The 13530-nt window shown below is 40.6% G+C and overlaps 1 protein-coding gene across 14 annotated transcripts in view; it reads left to right on the top strand.

The window, feature by feature from the left end:
- Positions 1-13530, top strand: part of CALD1 (caldesmon 1) — a 181323-nt gene that overhangs the window by 157041 nt on the left and 10752 nt on the right. For 10 of the 14 annotated variants that reach the window (XR_007479356.1, XR_007479358.1, XR_007479357.1 and 7 more), the window contains 5 exons: positions 3586-3844; positions 6403-6543; positions 11132-11175; positions 11274-11355; positions 13174-13311. Coding sequence is in view for 11 of the 14 variants with exons in the window: in XM_033432405.2 (XP_033288296.1) it covers positions 3586-3844; positions 6403-6543; positions 11132-11175; positions 11274-11355; positions 13174-13311 (664 nt within the window). In the remaining 3 variants the exon portion in view is untranslated. The remainder of the gene's footprint in view (positions 1-3585; positions 3845-6402; positions 6544-11131; positions 11176-11273; positions 11356-13173; positions 13312-13530) is intronic. The other 4 variants (XM_012533886.3, XM_049715081.1, XM_049715078.1 and 1 more) reach the window with 1 other exon arrangement.

The raw sequence follows: 13530 nt of genomic DNA, 5'->3' as shown, positions 1-13530 counted from the left end.
TGGGTTAAACTAAATGAGTCAGATCTCGTTACCACTTTGAGAGCCCTTGCTGTTAATTTGCCTTGGGAATCTCTAAGAGGGAGGAAGAGGGCATGCAACTAATGCTCCAGTTTTGGGAAACCCTCTTGCAGAGCTTCAGCTTCCCCTCCTTATCCCCTCCCCCATTACGGCGATTGATTTTAGGACAGATAGACAAGTATATGCAGGCAAATCCTCACTTCTAGGTACGTTGACTATGGAGGGCCCCCCATCAGCTTTGTAGAAGGACTCAAGTTGCAGAAGCCTGCCATGGACACCTGGCTACCTAACTCTCTGTGCCCCATTCCTACACACACACTCCCTCCAACCGCTAGTGCCAAATTCCAATCTCTGTTACATCACTGGCTGCTGTGCCAGGTGTTCTGGAAAAGAGGCTTGGGTCCCTGTAACATGGATTCCCGTGGGGCTGTTCTTTGGCAGCCGCCTTGCCTGTAGACCCTGTTTTCCAGAACACTTCAAAGAAGAAAGTTCCCAGTAGGTATTGTATGGAAGTCAGACTGTTCCTTACACCAAAGCCTGTGTAACATCCAGAAGCAAACGGAACTACTAAGGATGGACATTTCCAGCCGCTCTAAGATGTTAATGTAAATATAGTTGTTACCAAACAATTTTTCTACACAAAAATTTGAGCAGAAACCTAGTCACAATTATCCAAAAGAGAGCCGAAAGCACATGGAAGAAAAGGTGTGTATTCAAAGACTAAGTAAAGTGTGAAGGAGTGAGAAGCGTAGAACCTATAGATGTTACTTGGGATTGGCAAGAAAGTAGATGTAAAAATGAAGTTTATTAGCAACTCATAGAAAATCTAGAAATCAGGTTTGATTCAGGCTGATAAGCTGAGTGCAGAGCTTGCTGAAGCGCCAGTAGTTTAATGTGTTAAAGCCCTAGAACAGTGTCAGGTTCATAAAACGTGTTCAAAGAATATTACCTAATAATATTAGTGTGTAATTACTTGATAGTTTAAAACATGTGTTGTAGATAAGAGTACAATTTTGTTAAGAGAAATAACATTTAAAAAAATCTGTCAGTAGAAAGAAGTTTGGTTAACAATCGGCAAACTTGTCAACCAGCTTCAGTCAAAGCTCAAATTAATAATTAACATGCCCATCGTTTGAAAATCCAGATAACGGGGTAACTCAAAGAGAGAAGTCACAAGGGATGGCAACAGATTAAGCAGTGAGAACCCGTAAATGGGACTCTTGCTTTAATTTTTCTATGTCTGGGCAGAAAAAAAATGAAACAAGCTGCCACCGTATTGTTAGTTTTTGTTTAGCTGCCAACATACCTTAGTTTTAGTTTCAGCTAGAAGTTGACGCCGATAGAAGCAGAGACGCCTCATTTTGCTCCATATAGTAATAAGGTGAGGAGCCAGGAAGGGAGTAAGAGCTTCTGTTTACCTTAGCTTAGTGCCTAATAGTCTAACTGAAAACAAGCTGTGTTCACGGTGAAAGGTCTGATGTTCATCTCAACTTTCACCTAGCGAAGCCAAGGATAGAGGAAAGAACCTTCTGGAAGAAATGTCCATATTGGTGCTACCCTAATGCTGAGGGCATGCCTGCATGTCTGAGCAGAGGTGATGTGGACAGAACTCTTGTTCCTGTTTTGAGCATAGCTCTTTTTGTTGGATTTAATTACTGTTCCCTTTGATAGACCCGTTTTCTTATAGCTAAATTGTTTTCTCTAAAACGTGACGTGAAAATCTCAATTCAAGGAGCAAGTTAAGTACCCATCACCCAAGGAAACCACCAGTAACATTTTTTCCAGATGCTCTCTATGTATATACATTCGAAACACACACACACACAGGTACATATAGTATGTATATGTGTATATAATTATAAATCTCTATTTTCAAGTGATTCTTGCTTTGTGCACAGCAGTGTGTCTTAGCTAGCCTTCTATACCAGTGAATATAAGCCGACAGTTAATGTTAGTGTCCCACTGGGTGGATGGGTCATGATTTATTTAACCAGTCCCTAATGATGGGCATTTGAACGCCCAATATAAAGACTGAGTGACACCTAGTGGAATCCAGAGAAGTTTCTCCAGGCATGTGTTTTTCAGTCCTACCAAACACTAACACGATGAACACAGAGAGTAAACTCATCTCTGAAGATGGAGAGACTTTAACTGAAAGGGGAGAGTTCCTCTCTGGAGTCACAGGCCTATGGGCCTTTAAGACTGAAAAAGCAATACCAAGTTTTAAGGGACGCTCTAACCTTGAATGAGTTAAAAATAAAAGTTCATCTTTAACCATCAAGAACGTAGCACAATATTTTTTTAACTTTTTAACCTCAACTTCTAGTAAGAGATTTTACATCATAACCCATTACACATCTACATATATATTTATAACTGAAACAAGCACATCAAGAAATGGTCTTGGGCTTCCCTGGTGGCACAGTGGTTGAGAGTCCGCCTGCCGATGCAGGGGACACGGGTTCGTGCCCCGGTCCGGGAAGATCCCACATGCCGCGGAGCGGCTGGGCCCGTGAGCCATGGCCGCTAAGCCTGCGCGTCCGGAGCCTGTGCTCCGCAACGGGAGAGGCCGCAACAGTGAGAGGCCCGCGTACCGCAAAAAAAAAAAAAGAAAAAGAAAAAAAAAGAAATGGTCTTTTCCCTTGTTCCATGCAATGCCCTCTGATGTTTTCTAGTTCGTTTTTAAAAGGCTAATTACAGTCCACTAAATAGATTTTCCAAGCTGCAGCTTGAAAAGCATAGTCCTAAAGGACATAGTTTATTCAGAGCTACCTCATTATTTTAAAAGCATGAGACGTACCTCATTATTTTAAAAGCATGAGACATACACATAAGATCAATATTGGTAACTGTGTAATCTTGAACTCATTTTCTGTTTTATTCTTCTTGCTTCATAGCTAGAAACACTGTGCCATTCTCTACATGGAATAAATGATACTAGACCGTAGTAATTCATCTGTTACAAAAGCATCAGAAATGGGCTACCTATGTTCAGATACAGTTAAGAATGCCCTCACTACTTGTTAATGAGTATTTAAACAAGATTTCTTCTTTTTGTGGCTGAATGCTATTCCATTGTATGTATTTTTACCACGTTTTCTTTATACATTCATCCATCAATGGACACTTGGGTTGTTTCCATACCTTGGCTACTGTAAATTACGCTGCACGACCATGGGGGTGCATGTATCTTTTTGAGTCACTGTTTTTATTTTCTTTGAATGAATACCCAGAAGTGGAATTGCTGGGTCATATGGCAGTTCTACTTTTCATTTTTTGAGGAGCCTCCACAGTGGCTGCATCAATTTACAATCCCACCAACAGTGCCTATTTGCCCCCATCGTACAGTCAAGGAAACCCAGGGTAAGTGGCAGAGCAGGGACTCAGATTCAGACCTGGAGATTCCAGGTGGACCCCAACTTACCCCTTGGACAGGTGTGAGGATCCACTGTCCAGTGAGGGCAGTGGAGATTTCGGTGTGGGATGCAAAGCCTGCAGACTGACATCCCCTCCCTAAGGCGGGAGGAGGGGAGCTGGAAGGCAGACGTGTGTCCAACTCCTTTGCAGCCGCCCTGGAGGGAGGGCCAGCGAGGCCAAGGAGGCTGAAGGTGCTTCCCAAGTGGAAGCCGGCAAGCGGCTGGAGGAGCTGCGCCGCCGCCGCGGGGAAACTGAAAGCGAGGAGTTCGAGAAGCTCAAGCAGAAGCAGCAGGAGGCGGCCTTGGAGCTGGAGGAGCTGAAGAAGAAGAGGGAGGAGCGAAGGAAGGTCCTGGAGGAGGAGGGGCAGAGGAGAAAGCAGGAGGAAGCCGAGCGGAGAGTCAGAGAGGAGGTAAGGCGGGTGCGGCGTGGCCCGTCAGGGGTCTTACGTTACCCGAGCCCCTGAGGATGTGTCTCTGGTGACCCTTCCAGCCCTGGAAATAGTTTCTTCCCAGGTGAACTGCTGCTGCTCTTTTGAACATGAATTCTTACAAATACATTTGAAGATTAATCAGCTTGCTGTGTGCTAGACATGGTTCTAAAACTTTTATCCACATTAGTTTATGCAATTCTAAGAACTCTCTGATATGGGTCGTCTTCTCATCCCCATTTTACAGATCAGGAAACTGAGGCACAGAGAGGTTTTTGTAATTTTCCCCAGGTCCCACTTGTCTTAATCCATGACCCTGTAATGTCCCTCAATAAAGAACAGTTAGCAGAGAAGGATGAAAAAGTCTGCAGATTGGTTACAAGAACCGAGTCACATGATCATGATAGTTGTTTTTTGATATTTGAAGAGGTTTTATAGAGAAGATTCTCAAAAATAGCTTTTGGGGTGTTTTAAGTGGAAGAGTCAGTAACTAGATTTTCACAGGCAGTGACAGTATTGTTCGTTACTGTATACCCAGGACCCAGCCCAGTGCCAGGCATGTAGCAGCAACCCCGTAATTATGAACAGATGAATTTGTTCCATCTTTTTAAACAGAACTGAAAACAGATAAAGTTACAAGAAGGCAAATTTTGAAAACTGAACAAGTGCTTAACCAACTACTGTAAGCATTGCTACAGTTTACAAGGTGCATTTTTTCCTTTCATCCTGAGGTACATTATTCTCATTTTATAGACAAAGAAGTGGGAATCAAATAGTTTGAGTAACCTGTGTGAAGTTACTTGACTAAAAAGTGATAGAATTGGTACTGAGACCCAGCTTCTCCAACTCAGCCTAGAGCTTTTCCCACAAATCTTTGGAGATAGTGATCTCCCATCATTAAAAAATATGTAAAAAGACTTTAGATGACTTTCCGACGTGGATCCTATACAAACATTCCCTGAACTGTGCAAAGTTTGGATAAATTATTTCAAGGTCTCTTTCAACTCCAGCTCTAAATGAGCCAATGATCTTTGGTTAGGAAGTAATTGGGATGATAGAACTTTAGAATCAGACACTCTGCCACTGGCAAGCTGGGACCTTAGGAGAGTCACTGGACTACTCTGAGACCTCTTTTCCTTAACTGTGAAATATCTACTTTCAGGATTGTGGCGATGATTAAATCATTGTATTCACGGTGCCTTGTACATAATAGGCACTCAGGAAGTCATAGTTATCATTATTGTTATTATTGTTATCTAGAGGAGCAGAATATCAATGAAAGCAGAAGAGAAACGTGAACTCTGAGAAGTGGATTGGACCTAGGAGATGATTCGGTCTAACCTCCCACCAAGCACAGTGTCTTAGTTCTGGCTGCTGTAACAGCCATAGACTGGGTGGCTGATAAGCAATAGAAATTTATTTCTCATAGTTGTGAGGCTAGGAATCCAAGATCAAAGTCCAGCACATTCTCTGTCTAGTGAGACCTCGCTTCCCAGTTCCCAGACGGCAGTCTTCTCACTGTGTCCTCACAGAGCAGAAGGGGTAAGAGAGCTCCCTGGGGCCTCTTTCACAAGGGCACTATCCATTCATAAAGGTCACTCTCATGATCTAATCACCTCCCCAAAGCCCCACCTCCTAATACCATCACTTTGGGGGGCTAGGATTTCAACATATGGATTTTGGGGGGACACAAATATTCAGTCCACAACACACAGGATCTTTCTGCAACATCCTCTGAGAGATGAACATCCGGTCCCTGCTTGAGAACATCCAGTTTGAAAACTACAAAGACTACATAAATCTCTCAAAAAATTGTTCATAGAGTTTATGCAGCTTGATGAGAAGGCAGGGGAGAGTATTTTAGGCCAGGAGTGAAGGCACAGAGGGGTTAATGAGACAGATTGTAAACATCTGTGATTTCACCACTAGGGTGCAATATCTACACCATTTCAGGTTTGTCAAACCATCTAAAATAATCTACTCAGCTTAGGTGTGGACAACCATGAAATCGTCTCTTGTACAATTTAGTAAATATAGTAACATACATTTATATAACTTTGCACATAAATCATCTCATTTGTCTTTGCAACTCTCCTAGGAAGCAGGCGGAAGGGATACTTTACATGCACAAAGTGGAAGGTCAGTCCTAGATGACTTGACAGGATGATGATGACAATGATGATGGTCATTCTGAGCACTAGTCTAAGCATTTTACATGGGCTTTCTCATTTAGTCCTTGTTGAAGCCCTAGTCAGTGGATATTATTATTACCCCATTTTACAGATGAGGAAACCTAGGCACAGAGCAGGTAAGTAACATGGCCAAGGTCACACAGTTGAGAAGGGGCAGCCCAGAGTGCTTGTCGACAGTTAGACTCACAAGCTCAGGCTTAACCTCTGGTGCCACGCTTGAGGAAGGGATAGCATCCTTTCTAGAACCTGGGTCTTTTTCCTCTGGGACTATGCTTTCCCCTACAGCACTCTTTCCTTTTGGCTTGAAGCTGATCTTGACGTCCTTGTTATTTGTTCTTTCTCTCTTAGGAAGAGAAGAGGAGGCTAAAGGAAGAGATTGAAAGGCGAAGGGCAGAAGCTGCTGAGAAACGCCAAAAGATGCCAGAAGATGGCTTATCAGACGACAAGAAGCCCTTCAAGTGTTTCACTCCTAAAGGTTCATCTCTCAAGGTACTTTTTCCCCAGAAAACCTTCTTATAATATGTCTATTAAAATATAATAGAAATGTGATTTTAGCCCCTGGTTTAGTTATTGATTATTCAAAGTTTTGCTTCATTTATCTTTTTGCTCCTTCTTTCAGCAATTTCACAGCTTCTTTTTGTTTTCAAGATATGGAAAGGAGAGAAATAAAGTGGAGAAATTTTTGTCTGTTGTTTATTAGATCTTTGGTATACATTAAAAAGACCTTTGGTGATTATCTCTGGATCTCACTGACCCACGCCCTCCACATGCCTTATTACTTTGAGCAAATAAAAATGGAAACATTTAAACTTTATAAAGTGGGCAAATATATTTTAAAGGTTTAAGCTGCTTTTCATGCTAATGTTCATTTTTTTCCCTTGTCATTATTAAGAGCAGCACAACTGGAAATGGTACATGTCAAATTTTAAAGCTGTTATCATGGGAGGAGATGAAATGTGACTCGGATAGGCTCCTTTGCCAGGATGAGTTTGGTCCGACTACTGCCTTCATAGAGCACAATTCCTAGTGACTTGGAAGTGCTGCTGAAAGAAAAGAGAATGAGCAGGAAGGAGCCGACTCAGGGAGATGATGGGATGGTTGCCATGGAGGAACAAGAACGCACACTCAAATACACGTTTTTGCTTATACAGTTAGCGTGTTTTGAGTACCTGACACAGTGAAAATACTCAACAAGTATTTATTGAATGAATGCATGAATGAATGAATCTTCAGGGATTGGAACTTTGAGCAGTTTTTATTTTATCCTCATTTTCCATCAACCTAGCTAGGTTACAAAGCACTGACAACAGGTAAAGCCAGTATAGAATCATAGCCGGGCTCCAGCTGGTTAATGTGTGCATGTGTGTATCTGTCATTGTGTGTGAGGTCTAATGTCCACACTAACATGATCAAAAGCCAGTTACTTACGTTTTACAGTTATTACCTGTTTCACATGAAAAACAGTATGTTTTATCCCTAGATAACTTCACTTAGTCTTTAGAATGGTCTGGGTCCCAGTCCACCATAGTTCTAACTCCTCCCAAATAAACTCCTTATACTTGAACCCTCGTCTTAAGAACGGCTTCGGGGGGATCCAAACTAAACCACAGGGGCATTTTCTTATTTAATGTTTGATATTTATAACAAATGTAATGTGCGCTATGTGCTGTGAAGGCGAGAAGCACAAAGCGAGGTCACTGCCCCTAGGGCACTAATATAATTGACTGCCTCAGGAGAATTCAAGAATTACAAAGGTAATGAAGTGCAGACGACCAGCTCAGTGAGGTCTCTAAGTGGGGCACAAGGAGGAGAGAGAGGCTTTGTTGAGTAGGTGAGCCTCATGTATGGATCTGAAATTTGAATTTTGTAAAATCTTCCTATGTCACAAAATATTCTTTTGACTTTTTTCCAACTATTTAACAATGGAAAATGTTCTTAGCTTTTGGGTGGGTGGAGGACATGGGCAAGTGGACCATAGTTTGCATGCACCTACTGTAGGAGAAAGAGCTGAAAGGCAAACCCTGCTCAGTGCAGACCATCTCTGTGCAGGCACCAGGTCCCTCCTCAGTCTGGGTCCTTTTATTCCTGGCTCATCAATAATTAAAGAAAACCATGTTCTCTCTCTTTCAACCTTCCGTCAAATGCCACTCAAGCTAAGCTTTCCTTGAACTGTCTTGGGAACATGAGGAAAATAGTAGTCAGTAGTAGGAGGATGGATGCAACCCATCCTCCTCCAAACATCTCTCTACCTAGTTTCCAACTTAACTTCTCTAGTATTTCCATCAACCAGACTCCTGGGTTCCCAGAAAGCTTTTGTCTACTCACTCTGGTAGAGAGGCACGTGTGAGCAATCAAAGTTGTTATGTAAAAAAGAAAAAACACATTTTTAATTTCTGTGTAACAGAGACATGGTTTCAAGAACAGGCAGTCTAGTGCTTTTCTCCATAGTATGTGCCTTGAAGAACCTGCTGTGGTTCTTGTTTTAGAACTTAATTTCATGTCCTACAATTGAATTCCTGCAACTATTGATACTCTTGGCCCTGCAACTTTTATAAATGGTCACAAGCTAACATTGTCAAGTGCCAGTGGGAGGAGAAACATTTGATATTTGACCTCAAGATATTATCAACTGGTGTATTTTGTTCATTTCTCATGACTTATATTCCTTGTCTCAGAAGCTCAGAACCTGGTTACTCATAGTTAAATTATGCTAGCAGTGAATGATTTTTCTTACATAAGACATGCAAAGAATAAGCTTTAAGTAAATTAAATTTAGAATTTTGTTTTTATTATTATTGTTTTCATATACTGATGGTGGAAGGAGTGTGGAGTAAGGAGAGCGCCAGTTTGCTGAAATGTGTGGGGTTTTCCCTTGAGTTTTACAGGGACAACACTGCCACCTCTTGGTCTTCAGAAGAACCAATTTCCCCCTTTAAACTCCTTACGCAGGAGATTTAATTTACAAATTTAGTACAAATTGTTACATTACCCAGAGTCACTAAGGGCAGGAATTTTCCAACAAGAGTACATCAGCAATGGATGGTAAATCCTGATATAATGTGATAATGAAGTCAAGCTATATTGAATATTGTAGATACAAAAGGAGAAGGTAGGGTCTGAGAGCCTCTGTAGTGTGAATAAATGTGAAGGCCAAGGTTAAGAAGATGATCCCCGAATCAGAACGATGCTAGAGGTGCTACAAAGAGCAAGTCTCATCTCTGCCTCCCCTCTCCACCGGCCTTTCCCCACGCTGAATTGTTCTCCATTATTCAGTCCCACCACTCTACATGCCTCTTGGTTCCCCAAATCTTTGTATATGTGTTTGTTCTGCTAGAAATGTCCTCTCCCCTCTAACTCATGCACTCCCACCCTCACTTTCATGAACTCATTTATAAAGCTGTGTAAACTATAAACTACAAATCTCAGCTCAAATACCAAAACATCTGAAAAGCCTTCTCGAACTCCCCCATTTTCTTATCTTTAATATGGTACCTACCACTGAATTTAAAATTTTTCATTTATGTGTTCTACTAGTCTCCCCTACTGACTCCTTAAATAATTGGAACCCTGTCTCATACATCGTTGGGTGTTCAACTTTATATAATAGTACTCACATATAATTTATTGGTTGGTTGGTTGTTTGACTGACAGGTTGACACGGTTAAATCAGAATGGATAGATGGGTGAATAATATTAAAGGTGCCAGTGCATTGCATGGTTCTAATGTGTTTTACCTCATTCAACTGGGAACTTTTTCTCCAGAAATGCACTTCTAAGTTTATGTTAAAATCAGAAAAATAAGATTTAAGACCCTTTACATCTCATAAACTCAGGGATACCTATAGCATTCTTTTGCATAAAGTTTTATGTTTAATGAGTTTGATTTTATCTTTGTAAGAAATCATTGGAAAGGATGAAGTTCTTAACTAACATCTTTAAAAGTATTATTCGACTGATATTAGGAGTGAAACATGTTTTCCAAAAAGCTTAAGGGTATTTATTAATAATCCATGAGTCCCAGGCCAACAGTCCAGAAAAAGCCATGACATCTTAAAGATTGTAGGGGACGGTCAACCACACCAGCCTAGGGTAACTGTAGCCTAGTAGATTCCTTGGCTGCCCTGAACAGGGCAGAAAATGGACCTGTGTGCTTTGCACATGCAGTCATATGCAAAGAAGCTGTTACTATTTGCTGATGATAGGTGATGCGTGGCAGAGGATATTTCTAGCCTGGAGTTGGGTATCATGAGGAGTCAACAGATATTTGCTGACTTATAAAGAACATCTGGATTTGAGTGATGCAGTTTCAGTAAAATATAATGTTTGATTTAGCAGCTTTAGTTGTAGCAAAATTTCTGGCTTTTAAAAACAGAATTTATTAAAAATGACTAAACTGCCCATCGGTGTATATCCATAGCGGTTTCTCTGGGCTTATTTCCTTATTTCCCACTTGGACTAATAGGGCCTTCATGAGAGGCCTCAGCATTCCTGATGAGCTGTGCCCCAGTTTCACTCATCCCCACCCCCATCTCCTATATTCAGGGCAAATTAAGTTCAGCAATCGGTTTGACAGCTGTCAAATTAGAAAATCAGGCTAAGCAGTAAGTGAATAGTTCACAGTTCCTGGTTGTCTTTCTTATATATATAAATATCAAATTGTTACGTTGTATACCTAAAACTAGTGTAATGTAATATGTCATTTATACCTCAATAAAAAATAATGGAAAAAAATTTAAAGTACATCAGAAAGCAAAAAAAAAAATTGTTTTAGTCTTGGAATGTAATTATTTTGCCCTTGATTTATATTATTTCAGAGGCATTTTAATTCCACTTTGTCTCCAGAACTTCACATTTCTCTATTTTCTTCCAGTCCTACCTTCGTCTCCCAAACCTCATTATCAAATACCTTGTACGTAGTTTTCCTCTCTAGCAGAGGTGCTGTGCACAGCACCCTCATACTCTTTGACACTCGTTGGTACTTTTATTCCCCGTGTTCAGGGAAGATAGTAGTATGGGCTGAGAAACACTGTTTATAAACTGAAAATATTAACTGGTTTTATTTTTTTCCAATTCCTAGATAGAAGAGCGAGCAGAATTTTTGAATAAATCTGTGCAGAAAAGGTAATATGGTTGATTGTTGAATTGAGAACCATCAGCCATTATATGTATGGAAAAATTCTCTCATTTTTATGTATGTATGTGTGTGTTTATTTACTTAGCAGTGGTGTTAAACCAACTCATCAAGCAGCAGTAGTCTCCAAGATTGACAGCAGACTGGAGCAATACACCAGTGCAATTGAGGTGAGAGATGTCCTCAGAGTTATGGTCAAACAAATCAACTCTGATTATATAAATAATCATAGAAACACTTAGGACAATAATCAAGTCCAGTGGTGTTAGAATGTTAATGATGTTTTATAACTAGTTAGAGAGAAAACAATAATAAAGACACATTATAGAAGAGTTTTAAATAAATTATTGTTTACTACTTTCCACCTGTATTCTTTAGTGAAGGTGTTACTTTTTTTAATGAATGAGTTTATTGTTATTTAAATATATTATTTATGTGTTCATAAGGATATCTTCAATATTCTTAATTCCTTATAAAAGGTGTTCCCATATATAGTTTTAAACAGGCCCCTTACAACCATGATTAGTCCTCTTTTATCTATAAGAACTTTTATTATCAAATAAATTGGTAGTATAAATTAATATAAAGATGGTAGCCAGCTGGAATTTAATGAATTTCAAATGGATTGTTTTATATATGAAGGATCATAGTTTTATGCTTCTGTCTAATCCAACATTTTTTCTGCCCAGTCGACCTAGGGGTGTTACTCTATTCAGAAATAACGTACTATATTTCCAAGTACCAAAACACTAAGAGGGTAGGGTGCCATTGATCAAGATGTGATCCTGGTTTTTTTCTCCTTTGTGTAGACTTTAGTCAGTGGTTTTAGTCGCCTGCTCTGAAGTAATTGGATCAGTTTCATTTGATTTCTCCTCTCCTTTGTACTGCAGAGTGGAGATACCTATAAAATAGTTCATAACAAATGATAAGAGGGAATAAGAAAGAGAGAGGTCTGGATGATTTATCAAGTGAATAATCAAGTCTTAACATTCAAGAGGAGATTTTCAGAAGATTAAATGGCCGCTAAATTATAAGACAAATTGCAGATAGTTATTTTCTGTGGTTGAATTGATCACAGCTCTAACAGGGTTAATGAAGCCAAAACTGTGGCTGCAGGCTTCACATAGTCCAGCAATGGTGCCACTCACCCTGGCTGCCCACCTTGATGACACACGCCACAGGCCCCAAAGCAGGACCAGGAGAGAAACTGCATGATTTGGGGTACGCCCATCACTACTGCTGGAAAAGTATCTTGAATGCACACCTTTCTTTTTACACCCATTCATTCCTCCTTCCAGTCTCCATGCAGTGGTCTCTCAGTCTTTCAGTCTTTTAGCACACCCCTGTCTCTGGTCCTTGGCATGTACTGTTAGCTCTGCGTGGAACGGTGTTTTCTCCTTCGTTCACCAGCCTCTTTCAAGTCTTCCATCAGATCTGGGTCTGAATGTCACATCCTCAGAGTAGCCTTCTTTGCCCCCCTAAACTAAGTACCACTGTCCTATCGTGTGCTCTCTTGGCGTGCTTACGGCACCACACTCATGTTTCATAGCACTTACTGCAATGTGAAATAATAGTGTATAACTAATTACTGTCTCTTCTATTAATGTCAGTCCACTGCAGCTTACAGAGTGGACTGTCTTGCGTACCACCACGTCCCCAGAGCCTAGCACAGTGCCCTGCACACAGCAGGCACTCAAGAAGTGTCTGTTGTAGCAATGAAGTAGCATATCACCTTAACAAGAAATGGAGTCCCAATGAAAAGCATATTTCACTTTCGAAAGATCCTCTGAAGTAGATATAATGGTTTATTTGGAGGTAGAGATGTCATCAGAATGTACTTTCACAACAGAAATTATGACTCTCATTTTTGGTGAAGGCATTTACACAGTGAATTTGTTAAGTGCTGGTGTTGAAGAAGACAAGCTTACTATAGTTTTACGAGCGCAAACTTACCAGCACCAATCCTAAAAATAATTCACATACTTCAGGGAACAAAAACTGCAAAACCTACGAAGCCAGCAGCCTCGGACCTCCCTGTTCCTGCCGAAGGTGTCCGCAACATCAAGAGCATGTGGGAGAAAGGCAATGTGTTCTCATCACCCACTGCATCAGGCACGCCAAATAAGGTGAGCAGAGGATTGCCGTCTTTTAATTTTGGAGGTTGGGTTTTTCTTTTTTCTTTTTTTCTTTTTCTTTTTTTTTTAGGAATCACATAGTTAATTACAAAAGCAGTGAAAAAGGTATAATTCTTACTTACTTTTGCAATGACCAAAAAGCAAGCTCAGGAAGAATGTGTGCCTGAGGCTAATAGACTATGCACTGTGTTCTGGCCACAGGCCTCTAAA

This window comes from Orcinus orca, chromosome 9, assembly GCF_937001465.1.
Source record: "Orcinus orca chromosome 9, mOrcOrc1.1, whole genome shotgun sequence".
NCBI classification, from domain to species: domain Eukaryota; kingdom Metazoa; phylum Chordata; class Mammalia; order Artiodactyla; family Delphinidae; genus Orcinus; species Orcinus orca.
Note: the sequence above shows the minus strand (reverse complement) of the source record. Positions and strands in the feature narration are given on the sequence as shown.